General features: G+C 39.6%; 2 protein-coding genes across 2 annotated transcripts; both read left to right on the top strand.

Moving 5' to 3' along the window:
• Positions 1-2,242: 2,242 nt before the first annotated feature.
• LOC104962644 (heat shock 70 kDa protein 4-like) lies at positions 2,243-12,435 on the top strand. Its single transcript, XM_010791096.1, has 16 exons — positions 2,243-2,362; positions 3,686-3,785; positions 4,081-4,214; positions 4,762-5,006; positions 5,331-5,407; positions 5,769-5,920; positions 6,923-7,029; positions 7,612-7,745; positions 8,062-8,243; positions 8,773-8,856; positions 9,495-9,641; positions 10,089-10,214; positions 10,354-10,461; positions 10,735-10,854; positions 10,994-11,155; positions 11,439-12,435. Exons 1-16 carry the CDS (start codon positions 2,243-2,245, stop codon positions 11,634-11,636), a joined length of 2,196 nt encoding a protein of 731 aa, XP_010789398.1. The 3' UTR covers positions 11,637-12,435.
• Positions 12,436-12,934: 499 nt separating this feature from the next.
• Positions 12,935-16,048, top strand: LOC104962643 (E3 ubiquitin-protein ligase RNF14-like). The gene is made up of 5 exons (XM_010791095.1): positions 12,935-13,017; positions 14,460-14,618; positions 14,723-14,853; positions 15,048-15,237; positions 15,544-16,048. The coding sequence occupies exons 2-5, from the start codon at positions 14,468-14,470 to the stop codon at positions 16,017-16,019; spliced, it is 948 nt and encodes a 315-aa protein (XP_010789397.1). The 5' UTR covers positions 12,935-13,017; positions 14,460-14,467; the 3' UTR covers positions 16,020-16,048.
• The last annotated feature ends 34 nt before the right edge of the window (positions 16,049-16,082 follow it).

Below are 16,082 nucleotides of genomic sequence, written 5' to 3'. Positions count from 1 at the left end.
CCTAATGCAACTCCACACTACGTCTTACGGTGCCGTGTACCGGAGGGGAGAGAGAGAGAGAGCAGCGAAAGGGGGGGGAGAGAGATGTAATACGGTTTCCTGATAAAGCTGTGGAGAGTATGTGCTGCAGGGAGGTGGATGCACAACGCACCCAGGAACGAACGCTAGCTCCGGTCCTTTTCCTGTGAGGGAAACTGTGGACTCGATGTCCTGACAGGCTGGTGTTTGTGCAACCTGCACAAACACAATACTGCACCATGATTAAAATGGTGAAATACAATGTAATACTACCGAAAAATACCAGCTCACTAAAACACAACCGCTCAACTCAACGCAACTACTAACTATACCCCCGGTCAGAGAGCGGAGATGTTTACCCTTTGTGATGTAATATGTCGCGTTTGACGTATGACCTTAAAAAAAAGCCGTTTTTAAGAGCAGAGCTCAAAATTGCTCCTTTCCCTCTGAATTCCTGCCCTTATGTCTCGTAAAACATATCAAATCCTACATTCACTTTTTTAATTGTAATTTTCAAGCAAGTTTAAGCATAAATGTAGAAGAAAAAAAACCCCTGCAAGATGCTCTTTAAGTAAAGCAGGGGTGTTGAGGTATAACATACAGAGACATGTATACTCCATGTAATACTGTGTACCATATTGTTTATGTAAGTAGCTGCGACTACTACTGTGTTCATTGGATAGCGCTGTAGCACATGATGATGATGTCACTACCTGGGGTGTAAGACCGTTGGAAGTCACGCCCCTTCTCTCTCTGTCCTCAAGTCTCTTGAGATGTGTGCATATAATAAATAACGCCGTGATGAATGGCTAAACTTGAACTGCTGAGAATATTCACCTTTCTGCTGCAGAGACAAAAGGTATAAGTATAAATCTGCTAACAAGGGGTAAGATTATAAACACAACATTGGCCAGAATACTGGGACCTCAGTGACACAGGAAGAATACATCTTTACAGCATTCTAAAACACGTAGGGTTAGGCGCAAAATGGTGCAGGAGCCCAAGGGAAGAGAAGGTCCTTACACGTTTCAGAATAGAACACACAGGACTAAATCAAACACTCCACATAATTGGTAGGTACACCACTTGACTGTGTACACACTGTAATAAACAGGAAACTGTCAAACATCCCTTTAGTCTGCCACAAATATGATGACAGGAGAAGAGTGATGGCACGCGGCACCGTAACCAGTGGCAGGAATTAGTGGAATAAGTGTGCAAAATATTAAAATGTTATTTTCGGATCATGAACGAGACCGCCGCCAGAGCGCGTCTCCCCGTTACCTGCAGAAGGAAGCCATGCACGCAACGCAGCCCCGCTCTTTTTAACTCCAGGCGACTTTCTGCCGCTTTCCTCCGTGGTGCAGTGCTGATCGTTTCACCACAGAGGAAAGCACTTCACAAATTGCAGTACCCATAAGGAGCTGTACAAATGCCGCAGTTTTTGTGGCTGTGTTTTGAAAGCCCAGTGGCGATCTGCTCATCTCTCATCGAAATAACATTCTACAAAGGGGCGGACTGGCCATCTGTGTGTTCTGGAGAATCACAGAACAGACGATCATCCTTATTATTATGCCGTTTAAACCAATTATTTAAATTTGTTTGTTAAAATTCGGCATCATGTAAGTTGCGCTGACAGGTCCACACGCTGCTTCCCCGAAGCGAGGCTACCCCCGCTCTCCTGTTGACAGTTCACGAGCGCCGAGCTCCTCACCCCTCCCGTTGATAATTCACGATCGCCGGCACGCTGATAATTTTTGTAATGGCACTTCATATCAAAAAGGTTGCCGACCCCTGACTTACACTAAGACAGTTGTTTTTTAAGGCAAATTTGATTTCCCGAAATAAAATATGTAAATTAGGCATTTGATTATCTTATTATAAATGTGCTAAATTGCATACATTTACCGAATAGAAATGTGAACATAAGATAGAGCCAGGTTCAACAATGGTTATCGCATTGAGTCAATGGTTTTTACGGAGGACATTTTGGACACCTCTTAATCACTCTGACGGCCTTCACAAAAACCAAATCCCTGAATTAAATATCAACAAAATCCTCTTTAAAGAAACCTTTAGAATACAGATAGGAATGTAGTTTGGGGGTATCTTAGTGCTACTGAAGTGGACATTTCTGACTTTTGAGAAAAAAGCCTTTAAAGATTGTAAAATTCCTGCATTGTCTCTCTTTAATAGTGTACTTGATTCTCCCTGACTGTAGGTGATGTACATGGAGGAGGAAAGAGTGTTTAGCATCGAGCAGGTCACCGGCATGCTGCTGACCAAACTGAAGGAGACTGCTGAAAGTGCAATGAAGAAACCAGTTGTGGACTGTGTCATCTCGGTAAGGATTCCTCAAGAAACCTGCAGTGCTTTCTCCACTTCAGCAGGGTGTCTATCTATCAAACTTGATTGTAGAATAGAGTATAGTGCATTATTTTTCTTCGTGCCTTGTCCAAACATATATTATCTACTTGGCATCAACTGTCTGAGGAGGTGTTATGTTACTTGTTGGATCACTGCACATAGTGTATTTAAAGATATGACCTCGGACTGATGAGGTTTACTTTATTAACTTTACCTCATGCAATGACCTGTACTTAAAGTGGACCTATCATGCTATATTTGAATAATATAGTGTAGGACCATACCTATATAAGGCATATTTATACTTTTTATTTTTCAAAATACCAAACAGATCATGCATTTTAGCCATTCCTCATTTCACTCAATTTAACACTGTCTTTTCATGGTCTGATTCTGTGAGAACAGCACCACCTACAGGCCTGGCATATGTACTACAGCGTCTCCAGCGCTTTCGAACGGCAATGTCCGTGGCTGTCTCTTCCTGATTGGTGGAGTTGGCCAAATAGCCGTAGCGCCACTTCTGTGACGTCATAGAAGTGTTCAATTCTGGATCAGTCTGTATCAGATCCGTTGCAGCCCCTTTTTAAGAGATTTGGGTATGGAGGAAAATAGAAAGTGTTGTGTTTTCTAACACTTGGTGAGTTCCCTGGAACACCGGGGACACATATTCATGTATAAAAGACCTACAAAAGTGCATTTTTCATGATAGGTCACCTTTAAGTATTAGTTCATTGTATATCCACCCTTCCTTTTTGACAGCTATTAATGGCATTTAGTTGCATTTTCAAGTAGTTTATTTTATAAAAATGTCCAGTGAGAGTTTCCTCCTCGATGTATAAATGTTTGTGGGACATTTTGAGCTCCAAGCACTTCACCAGATGGCTTTTCTAAAAGCTTTATTTCCTCTCATGCACCCTGTTGGAAAAGAACGAGATGGTTGTGTTTCTTGCTGTGATCACTATATTAACTCACTAACAGCATCTGTTATGTAACGTTACGGACCTCACACAGAGAGGCTTTTACTCTTAGGCTCTCACTGGTTTCACTGATCCACAGTATGCATCAGCCCTAGAGATGACTTGCATGTTATTATTACTGTTGCCAATAGCTCAAATTAGCCCTTTCTAATTTCTTCAAAGAGAGCACGGAGAGAAACAAACAGGGCAACGTTATCCAGACATATTGTGATGCATCAAAGTGATCATTCACACAGAAGGAATAAAGAGTATGTTTGGCATGTCATTAATGCCTTCTTACATTTTCATTATTGGTGGTCACCAACATTCTTTTCTCTTCCCAGGTACCAAGCTATTTCACTGACCCAGAGAGAAGGTCTGTCATGGATGCAGCGCAGATCGCTGGCCTCAACTGTCTTCGACTAATGAATGACTCCACTGCGGGTACATTATCTCTATCCAGGACGAGTAGCATCTGAGCCCAATTTAACTACTTATTGGGTTATTTGAGAAATAATAACATTGTGCCATGAAATTAAATCTACAGTAGGTTCCGTAGATATTGTAGCATATGTGACAAGTATAACAAATGTACATTTTATAGTGACATTTTGTACTGAACTGCTGATCTTTAAACCAACTCAAAAGCATCATTGAGTGACATCTTTTGCAGTATTTTGTTGTGTTTATCTTTTGAGTTGAGCACACAATAACATCAGAGTCTTCCTGTTTGTTGCAGTGACTCTTGCATACGGCATCTACAAGCAGGACCTGCCAGCTCCAGAGGAGAAGCCCAGGATAGTGCTGTTTGTGGATGTGGGCCACTCGGGTTACCAGGTGTCTGTTTGTGCATTCAACAAGGGAAAGCTGAAGGTGAGCAATGAATCATTTGTGTCCACACAGAGAGAATGTTTTTAAAACAGGTTACGATGACACAGATCTATGTTCTTGGCTGGTTTGGCCAAAGGTTGGGTCATTTCTTTCAATCACATGTTCATATTATTTTCCGAAGTAAAAAGAAAGATGAAACCTGTTATTTTCAAACATTTCGTTAGCAGAAAAAAACATTTAAATAGGAATACCTTACAACTGAAGGAGGGCGCAACCTGAAAAGTGATAGAATTCACTAGAAACACAATTAAACGTCACTTCTATTTATTGAATTGATGAAACATTTCAGATATCTTTGATGTACCAAACCTTTGAACCCTTAATACTTTTGTATAGTGAATGAGGTACAGTTTGTTTATTCCACCATACTGTATGTATTGAAAGAGTATAAATATTAAGCACCATTTTTGAGTTATCATCTCCTGACCCATCCTAGACATACAGCTATACACTGGAATTAAATACTCATCTAGTAGTTAGATTACATACCATACCTTCAAATATTTAACCCATATCTTCCACCTGGCAGATCCTGGCCACAGCGTTTGATCCAGAGCTTGGCGGGAAAAGCTTTGACAACATCTTGGTCAACCACTTTTGCGAGGAGTTTGGGAAAAAGTACAAGCTGGACGTAAAGACCAAGCCCCGGGCGCTGGTCCGACTTTACCAGGAGTGTGAGAAGCTCAAGAGGCTGATGAGTGCCAACTCCTCCGACCTTCCTCTCAACATCGAGTGCTTCATGAACGACATCGACGTTTCCGGGAAACTTAACAGGTGAGATGCAGATTTATTTTAGAAACTAAGACAAGTAAAACTGTAATACTATAGGTATGACAACAATCATAAAAGAGGCTTTAAGAAAATGGTAATCTTTATGTTGTATGTGTGATACTGATGATGTCAATCCAGGTCAGAAAAAGCAACCTGGCAGCTCCATTTATTTTGTATAGTTTTCTTTTCCATGGACTAGTGTCAGAATATGAAATAAGGCTGCCATGACCTCGGATAAAAAAAAATGCATGGCTATAATTAGAAATGACTTTTAGAGGTACTCCGTGTATTTCGGTCTATTAATAACCTATGACCATGTGTCCCCAGAGGTCAATTTGAGGAGATGTGTGCAGGGCTGCTTGCCAAAGTAGAGGGTCCCCTGCGCAGCGTCATGGAACAAACCAGTAAGTACATCTGACTTGAATGTCAGCTGGACTACCCCCGTCATCACGTGCACACCCACATTGAGTAAAGAGCCTTTCCTTCTGTACACTGGCATCATGCTGGCCTCCCTTTATTCATATCCTTTTATCTATGCATGTTGATACTGGCCAGTTATAGCACACATAACAAACATATAGTGGAAATGTTTTTGAAAAATGTTCTTTCACCAAATGATTTAACTTAAAGGAAAAATCCTGATGTAATTTTTAAGAAGACTCAAAGTGTTGTTAAACAGAGGAATCATCACTATGTAAAGCACTGACTCAATAACTCTGACTCTGACTCAATAAAATGTTGATCTCTCTGCTTCCTGTCATCCAGAGCTGAAAAAGGAAGATATCTACGCAGTGGAGATTGTAGGCGGTGCCTCCAGAATGCCAGCCATCAAGGAGCGAATCGGCAAATTCTTCGGGAAAGAGCTGAGCACCACCCTGAATGCAGATGAAGCCGTGGCCAGAGGCTGTGCTCTGCAGGTACGGCTCACCTGTCCAGACCCAGCATTTAGTGTTGTTGACTCACGCAGCAGACTAACTCACTGACAGCTGTGATGGCAGAGTGGGTGGAGTATGACAAACATGGATTTTTTTAAAGGTCTCCTATTATGCTATTTTTAGGCATATATTATGGGTCTCAGATATATAAAAAACATGTCTATGATGTGTTTTGCTCAAAATACCAAACAGATCATGCATTTTAGACATCCCTCATATCCCTCTGTTTCAGGCCTGATAGAGAATTGCTGATCTGGGTCCTTAGCTTGAAAAAAAGCTAATGCCTGTTCAGAATTACCCGGCGGATACAGTTAAATTCTGCCGGGATTAAATACCATATCATGTTCCGAACCACATCAAGGTTATTTCTGAAACAGTATGGAGCTGAAATGCTTTTTCTCTTGCGGGTTTACCACAAGGTGAATTCCTTTTTTTAATTTCCTGCTTTTTTACACATATTCTCTCCAGTACAGGTTAGCTCTGAGTGTTAGCGATGCTTGCTAATGTAAACAGAGACCATATTACGTCCAAAACAGTCGGCCACTGTTTCTGATAGCAACTTTCTGATAGTGCCGTGGGTCCGCATTTCCTATATTGCATCATATCGGACACACATCTGGATCAGCTCTGTTTTTTAAAGATTTGGGTACGGAGGAAAAGAGAGGGGGGTTTTGTTTTTCGAACATATTCATGTATAAAAGACATAAAAAAGTGCATTTTGCATGATGGGTCCCCTTTAATGCAGGATTTATGATTGAACATATTTGAACGTGTTTTTTATATATTATTAGGTTTCAAAATACCAAACATTTGCTGGTAACGGCTTTACAATCATTAATCATGCTTTCCTTTCTAAGTGGTAGTAGAATATTCAGGCTGGGCATTGATTTTTTTTTGCTGACTCAGAGTAATTGAGCCACTTCAAGGAGGGAAGTTTGTGCTTTAGTAATTTTTGTTTTAATGTTTTCCCCATTTTCTCCTCAGTGTGCAATCTTGTCACCAGCATTCAAAGTGAGAGAGTTCTCCATTACTGATGTGGTGCCCTACTCCATCTCTCTAAAATGGAATTCGGCCGCAGAAGAGGGACTGAGGTACGAGCTCCGTCACACCCGAGAACATCAAATACTTTCTTTGAATATTGTTTCATTTGAAGAGAATAGGAGAGTTCATAACACATACTGATTTGGACATCATGCTTTATAAGATGTCTTTATTGTTGCAATGTTTAAACTTTCAGGAGTTAGTTTTTTTAAATGTTAAGAATGTCATTACCAGTTACATGTTGTAACTGATGTTGTTCTTTTATATTATGTCTGTAAGACCATAGTTGATGACACACTGATAGTTTGACAGCTGAAATAACCCAAACTCTGAAAATTATAATAAGAAGAGAGTTTTGAAAAGCTTCCCAAACCTGCAGTTAGGACAAGGCTGGAAGTCTGCATGGGATTTTCTTTTAAGAACACACCTGCCTGCAGGATATATTGCCACACCCACACCAACTGTAGTTCATTTCCACCACACACACCCACCATCTGAAATATATGCTAGTTGCAATCAAATTTAACCAGATATTTGAAAATGTCTCAGCTGCATCAAGCCATGTCAAATATTTGCTCAAATTGTGTTTACTCTTGTTGAATAATTGACCTCACCCTGCTGTGTGCTTACAGTGATTGTGAGGTTTTCCCAAAGAACCACGCAGCTCCCTTCTCCAAAGTTTTGACCTTCTTCCGGAAAGAGCCCTTTACTCTTGAAGGTTACTACAACAACAAAAAGGAGCTGCCCTGCCCCAACAGCGCTATAGGTACTGCAACATCAAGCTATATTTGATTAAAAAAGCTATTGTAACTGAAAAGTGGTTTCTGGAGATATTTTGTATGTTAATGATATAGTTTGAAATGCAAGCTTAAATCCCAAGTGTTTCAGTTATAGTTAACTTGGAGATTGTTCATTTTCAAATGTGATATGTGCAAGCATCTAGCTTTGAGTGGTTACAACTACTTTGCAATTATGCTTACAATTAAGAAATTTTACTTCTAAGATGTTTGATAGCTTCCTAAGGATTGCTATAACATGTTAACTATGCCATTTGAATAATTTAACTTTCCTCTGCACTATAGGCCAGTTCCTGGTCAAGAATGTGGTTCCTCAGGCGTCCGGGGAGAGTGCAAAGGTCAAGGTGAAGGTTCGGGTCAACATTCACGGCATGTTCAGTGTGTCGAGCGCCTCGCTGGTAGAGGTCATTAAAGTACCTGAAGGGGAAGAGTCGACGGAGAATGACCAGACAGTGAATGAAGAGGAGGTGTGTACTTTGACAGCAGCGCACGCACACCTTTGTGTTTCACCTCAGACATCCTGTTCACACAGTCAGTCTGGCCACACCTCGATGTTGTATAAGCCAGATATGCCGTCACTATGGAATTTTGATATCTTGCCTTAACAAGTTCCAGACCTCTTCAAGGGCTTAAAGTTGTCTTTTGCTAAGGCCTCCTTTGTAATCATTTTTATTTTGGGTTGTTTTCCACCTCGTTAGAGCCAACTTTACCCTTTAATGTTCCTCTGATTGAATGTCACTTCAACTAGGGTGACACACAATAGTAGATGGCCAGTCTGTAAAAAAGAAAATGAACACACATTACACTACCTCTGCATTACCTATAAGAGGCTCAGGACACATAAGTGAGAAGGAAAGTGAAGTTGTTTGCTGACTTGTGATACTCGCATTCAATCGGTCTGAAGCCCGAGTTTGGATAAGACTAGCAGCATAATGCCATGTTTTTAAAAAAAAATAATGAATGTACTATGTCTTCCATTTTGTTACCGTTTGTCAGAACAAAATGCAGATGGACCATGAGGATCAGAAACTCCCGACTGGAGACAGCGAAGATAAAAAAACAGAAGCTGAAGAGATGGAGGTAAACTTGTGTTGACCTGTAAGGCGATGACCATAGAGTTAGGGCTCTTTGGATTCTCTGCTCCTTATTTCATTTCCCTCCTTCCTTCTCTTCATCCTTGCTTTTGTTTCTAAAATCCTCCCTTCGTCCTTTTACCCTATTGCCGTATTTGGCACTTCATTAAGAAAGGAGTAAATAAACAAACAAGTATATAGGGGAGAAGAATATAGTTAAAATGAAATACTAAAACATTAAAACTGTCCTAACAATCGTCAAAAGTCTATCGTTTGGCAAATCCAACAGAAATAATAATCACATTAACAGGAATATAGTCTGAATACAGTAATCCTGCACACATTTAAAGGACTTTAACATCTGTAGTTGGGGCACAAAGAAAATGATTTGATAGGATTAGTTTGATAGATTCCAGTAAGGAGTCACTCACCAGAGGAAAATGACTGCAAGTCCCTCGAGGCTTCACATGTTTTATAAAATAATGTTTTTGACTATAATAAGAGCATTTAGACTGATAATCGTTTAACCTTTTATGTTTTCTCAGATTCACCATCATTGTACTAACCTCAAGCATATTTTAAATATATAACATTATGTAGGTTATAGTTGAATATATTCATTGTAATTCATCTCTCCTTTATCAGACAACAGAGGACGACAAGCAGGGGAAGAACCAGCCCCCTCAGGCGAAGAAGCCCAAAGTCAAGACGAAGACAGTGGAGCTGCCCATAGAGAACAAGTTGCACTGGCAGCTGTCCACTGACGTTCTGAATCTGTGTGTGGAGAATGAGGTAATGCTCTGAAAATCACCAGGAATGTCCAGCATGCATTCAGCCATGTGGACGTGAGACCCCCAGATCCGATCTTCATTTGCTTTTTATTTCAAACAAATTCGAATGATTGTCAGTCACTTTATAATTGATGTTTATAATATAACAGCTATGCTTATCTGATGACGTAATCATGACAACACTCTATTAAACTAATTGAAGTTTTCATTTTACAGAGTTTGTTAATGTTTTCTAAATAGGTGGATTCTTTCCCCACAAAAGTGATTATTGTTATTCCCACTTCACACGCTTACATTTAGAGAGCCCGACCTCATTTCAAACTGAACCAAAGTGTTGACTGTAGTGATAAAAGGTATAATATGTAAGCGGGCAAAGTAGCATGTTATTGTTTGATTGTGTCTTCTTCTGCCGACTACATCGAGAAAACCATTATTGTGACTCTTCCAGGGTAAGATGATCATGCAGGATAAGCTGGAGAAGGAGAGGAATGATGCTAAGAACTACGTAGAAGAGTATGTGTATGAAATGAGGAATAAACTGCACGGCATCCTGGAGAAGTTTGTGAACGAAGCTGTGAGTAAATCACACTTGATGCAAAGATAGCACCAACATTTATATTTTCTAAAATTCAAATGAACGGCATGTATTTCATGTTTTGTTCTTTCAATTGTGGGAATTGGGAATTTAATCTAATTTCTTTATTTACTTGTAGGATCGTGACACATTTTCATTAAAACTGGAGGATACAGAGAGCTGGCTGTATGAAGACGGAGAGGACCAACAGAAACAAGTTTACATCGACAAACTGGGTGACCTGAAGGTAACCATGCATGCAGTGTGTAACTGCACACATGTTTATATGTGAAATGTTAATATTACCATTCAATAATGAACTGATATTTGGAGAAGATGGTTCACTGTAAGGTTTTGGTACTTATGCACCTATTTCAAAACCGGATATAAATGCTCATTTACATTTTTTTTGTAATAGAAAGCTGACATTTATATTTTAACATTCCTCTACAATGTCACTTTTTAATTTTGTTGTCCCGCTGGCTGATTTGCTAACTTAACCTGATGTTCTTTTCCACAGCAAATGGGCCAGCCAATTTGTGAGAGATACATGGAAGCTAACGAGAGACCAAAAGCATTTGAGGAGCTTGGCAGACAGATACAGGTGTACATGAAGATCGTTGAAGCTTACAACGCAAAGGTAAGTTTCTCTGCTCACCAAATGAATGCTTAGTTAGATTACATTAACCTTTATGTATTACATCACATGGTTGTATGTTAGACTACTGATGAACTATCAACAAACAGATGTAATCATTTATCCGTGCTTTTCCTCACAGGATGAGCTGTACGACCATCTGGATGAGCTGGAGGTGACTGGGGTGGACAAGCAGGTGAAGGACGCCATGGTCTGGATGAGCAGCAAGATGAACCAGCAGAATAATCAGGACCTCACTCTGGACCCAGTCGTCAAAATCGGGGAGATCCATGCCAAGATTAAGGTACAAAAAGAGTGCATTGAAAGGCACGTACAGATATATGACCATAGAAATACTGGAGGTTGTTACCACAGCTTCATCAAAACCACTCCCGTTAGATTGAATTATTTATTGAGTTTTGTAGTGACTGGAACAAAAGTGGGAAAATCATCAGTTGTCAAGTTGGTTGTACACTATATCGTTATTTGGTTTAAAACCTGATCGAGTAAATCATGGTCTCTGTAAAAAAAAAAAAAACTATATTTCTACCTGTCCTCTAACAAATATTGTCTTCTTCCCTGTTCAGGAGCTTTATTCAGCCTGCAACCCCGTGCTGTCCAAACCCAAGCCCAAGGTGGAGCCTCCCAAAGAGGAGAAGACAGAGAACGGGCCGGTCAATGGGCAGGAGGGAACAGAGGAGCCATGCAACTCAGACAAAGCCAAACCTGCAGGCACGGAGCAGGGAACACCAGAGAAGAAGCAACCTGAAATGGACGTTGAATAACTTGTTTTACCTGAGTTTCACTCCTCTCCTGCTACATGCCCCTGATTTTGTCCTTCATCTGAGATTGTTGTCGATGACACAGAAAACACAGAGAGCCGCATCCCTTATTAATACTATTCATCAGTCAGCCACCTCGGCATGTCATTTCTCTTTCTGTTTTTTGATGAATACAAAAATATTGCATAATGTTAATATTGAAAGGACTACTTTATGACCTAAAAGTTGTGAGCGTATGGTGGAAACTGCTATTTCCGTGTTGCTTTGATGGCCATTAAGTTAACGATTGTTTGTTCAGCATCTCCTGACCACTTTTAAGCTAAGAATGTGAGATTTAAAGAATTGTAATACAAGTGGCAAAGCAAAAGAAAACTAGTAATACACGCAGGATTCATGAAAATGTATAATATTGCAGTATGTCTAAATATGGTATAGGAACAGTGACACATGTAAACAAATATAGATTGTTCCAAGTTGTACATGACAAATAGTAAAATGTGTTCTCTACAAATAACTGTAGCTGCTGGATTATGATTTATTTAGTTAAAAAATAAGAAAGGAGATTGTGTTGAGTATACTTGTATTGTATGTTGAAACTAGGTACTTAAAGTAACTGTCATGCAGTAATTCATTTTTTGGCTTTTCTCATTCAAAAGCAATGGTCTGTTGGTTGTTCTCTGGTAGCCTTGTACTGTCTTTTTTTCTACTCAACAGTGTGAATGCTGGTCTAACAAATCACTTTCAGGGTGCTGCTGTTATTGCCACATCACCAAAAAAAGCAAAAATAAAACTTGACAAAGAAGTGTGTGCTGTAAGAAATGGCTTATTCACAAGCAATAGTGTCAGTTCTTCCCTTTACCCTAGTTTGTAAAGTGTACCACGACGAAATGTAATTGTAATATTTTGACAGACAATGATCAGGCTGAACCATTTGTTGATTAATTGCTCCCTAGATACACAAACACTTGGACACATTTCATTCATAATTAATTTAGGGAATGTTTCAATTAAAACTAAAAACCCAACATTTTGGACTGACAACAAATAAAATAAATATATCTCCCTCTGTTATAGGGGGATGTGAGTATCATTATTTATTATTATTATTATTACTATTATTGTTATTATTATAACCCCAGTCTTCAGGTCCTACTCTTTTCAAGAACAAGCATTGTTGAAATATAGTGTAAACATAAATGATATTCCCTACAATGTCAAGTTTCATAAAATAATATTATTTTTGTGAATAAGTATGAAAACATAGTTTGAATGAAATACAAATGTGCTGCACTAACCCTGCAGGCGGCGCTGTGACACACTGCCTCCATACTGTCATGGTCCAGTCAGAGCTGTAGCAGGAGTCACTGGTATTTGGTCGGACAAGGTAAGAAACGCGTTATTAACCAGGCACTGACTGTGTTACCGCATGTAATATATGTATTGTGGTTTTACCCAGAAGTTGCCATTGCTTGATGCTGTCGTAGAGGAAATATTAAAGCAGGGCCGAGCTCAGACTGTGGGTATAGTCACTCTGTTTACATCAGCTAACACTGCTAGCTTGCTAATTGCTTGTCCCTACTGCTTAATAAGTTTGGTTCCTAGTTCACCAACCAGGCAGAAGTTTGACCCCTGTAAACACCCCCTCTCGTTGTTATTTATGCAAGTATTATATTATCATTTAATGGCGACCACGTTTAGTATGGATAACGTTTACTTTTGTTGGCTAGCTTAAGTGCTTACACCAAGTGATAACTTTTGTCATAGTCTGCCAACTCAGCTGTGTACTCACTGGCTTTAAGTTTTCCAGTCAGCCCCTGTCAAAAACGCTATTTTGTGTCATTTAGACGAGTATTAAGTTATCAATAAGTGTCAACGACTTTTTTAATGGCTTAAGTTTACTTTCGCTGGCTAGCGTGCTAACTATGGAGCACAGTAAAGCTTGACGTTAGCAAAGGAAAGCTTACGTAACAACAAAGGCTGCAACCTTTGCACACAGCTACATAACATATCTATCTATAGAGCTACGAGTAAACAGTAGTTAACTAAAATTACATTCACTAATCAATACACGACTTTATACATATTATTTTGTTAGGGTATAAATGCTAATTTTGTAATGACAGTAGTAACTGGTGTTTTACTCAGAATCAAGTTTGTTGCCAGGTCTGTTTACACGTATAGGAATTATAGGAACAGGAATACATAGGAATAATTAGCTTTGGTGTATGGTGGTTCAAACATAAACAAATTTTTTTTAAATAAGTTGTAAGACAAAATAAAACATGTTTTTGTATATTAAAAACTTTTAATATTTAAAAAAACTAAAGACAAGTATTTAAACCAAATATAAATATACAAAATAATCCCAAAAGAAACGTAGTAAAATGAATTAGACAATATAAGACAAACTGCAGTATGTTATATTTTAAAGTGGAGAGGTAGGGATATATATATAGAAATATGCAAAATATATTCAGACAGAAGAACATTGCTCACAGTGTTAAAATAGAGCAATATGTTGTTCACATGATATGCATTACTGTAATGCATAATGTTTGTGGGGTGGTGGGTTGGTGTCAATAGGGGTCCCGTGCCTTGTTATTGAGGCTAGTGGTGGAAGGGAAGAAGCTGTTCATGTGGTGAGAGGTTTTCTTCCTGATGGGCCGCAGCCTCCTACCAGGGAGCGGGACAAACAGTTTGTGTCCGGGATGGGATGGTCAGCTCGCTGGGGGTTTGATGTATTGTTGTTTGGCTATTGCTATGTTCACTTCTTTTGTTGCTTTTTTATATATTAATAAATAATGTCGCACATGTTTTTTATTGCAGGAATGTAAATGTCTGAGGACAAGGAAGCACAGGAGGATGAGCTGCTTGCTTTAGCAAGTATCTACGATGAGGAGGAGTTCCACCAGGCGGAGTCTGCACAGGGGGGGGAAATGCAACTCTGTCTAGAGCTCCCTCCTGATTTCAAAATTATTTTCAAAGGTACAGCTGTTAGTGAGTCAAGTAGCCAAGATAGATAGATTATTTTCTTAGTATAGGAACATGTATTTATTCGTCTCAATGTAACCCAATCTCTTGTGTTGCAGGAGAGAAGCAAACCGAACATAATGTCTGCTTCTTACCTCCTTTGGTGCTCAACTTTGAGCTTCCTGCATTCTATCCATCCACGTCCTCGCCGGTCTTCACCCTCAGCTCTAAATGGATGACCAGAGCACAGGTAACACTCATGGTGGCTTACATCATTCTTCACTGCACAAAAGATGACCCACACTTGCATCGAAGGATTTGTAAATGATTATTATTGAGAATAAACTAAGATGAATGAAGTGTTTTTCTTTTTTTGTTATGACTCCAAAAAGTGTTCTTACCATACATTGATGTTTCTTCTCCTTTTCCATTTTACCTCCTTAGATGAGCGCTCTGTGCAGACGCCTGGATGATCTGTGGGAGGAGAACGAAGGCTGTGTGATTCTTTTCACATGGATCCAGTTCCTCAAAGAAGAGGCCCTGGACTTCCTGGGCATCCAGTCTCCTCTTGAATTCATCAAGGGAGGAAGTAAGGCATGTAGTGAGCGCAGGAAGAATGACCAAGCAGCTACAGGTACAGATACATTTTGTTACATTAATTTGCTTGTGTGTGATACATCTGCATTAGCTAAATATTCCTCACACAAGAATATATTTTAAAAGTAGATCAAATATATGCTCTTCTGCTATTCTGTAGATAAGCTGTTTACAGTTCCTGCCAAATGTATTTATTTTTGTTATTTTAAGTAAATTGTATTTATTATTATTATTATTATTATTATTATTTGTACTTATTAGGTAATCTGTAATTAACCTTTGGTTCTTTCAAAACATGCAACTTTCTAAAAACGTGTTGTTCTTTTGTATCATTTTTGTTCAGCTCTGACGCAAGGTGGCAGTCTTTCTGAAAACGCTGAAGAGAAGAAAAGAGAAGTGAAGAAGGAAAAGTGTGAAGCACAGTTGTCCCTGTCTTCTCACCTGGACCCGCGGGCCGTTCTGTCGATGGACCCGCGTGCCGACCTCCTACCTCAGCTCCTGGACTTTGACGAGGAGCAGCGCCAGAGGGTGTTTGACAGCAAGGTGTTCGGCTGTGGAATCTGCTTTGTAGAGAAGATGGGCTCACACTGCATCTGCTTTAAAGAGTGCCAACATGTCTACTGCAAGTCCTGCATGACCGAATACTTCCAGATCCAAATACGGGACGGCAACGTTCAGTGCCTTAACTGCCCTGAGCCCAAATGTACCTCCATAGCAACACCGTCGCAGGTAAGAGACAGTAAAGTAGAAACATATTTGTATGTGGCTGTCTTTGTTTATAGTTCAAAGGTTAGTTTACAATTGAATACATACAGTTGAATTTTTTCAGAGGAATACATTAAGCCTACACAGGGGCGGATCTACGGGTGGGGGGGCAAGGGG

Source organism: Notothenia coriiceps, unplaced genomic scaffold (genome assembly GCF_000735185.1).
Source record: "Notothenia coriiceps isolate Sejong01 unplaced genomic scaffold, NC01 NC01_scaffold00035188, whole genome shotgun sequence".
NCBI classification, from domain to species: Eukaryota; Metazoa; Chordata; class Actinopteri; order Perciformes; family Nototheniidae; genus Notothenia; species Notothenia coriiceps.
This window is presented reverse-complemented; position numbering and strand designations above follow the sequence as displayed.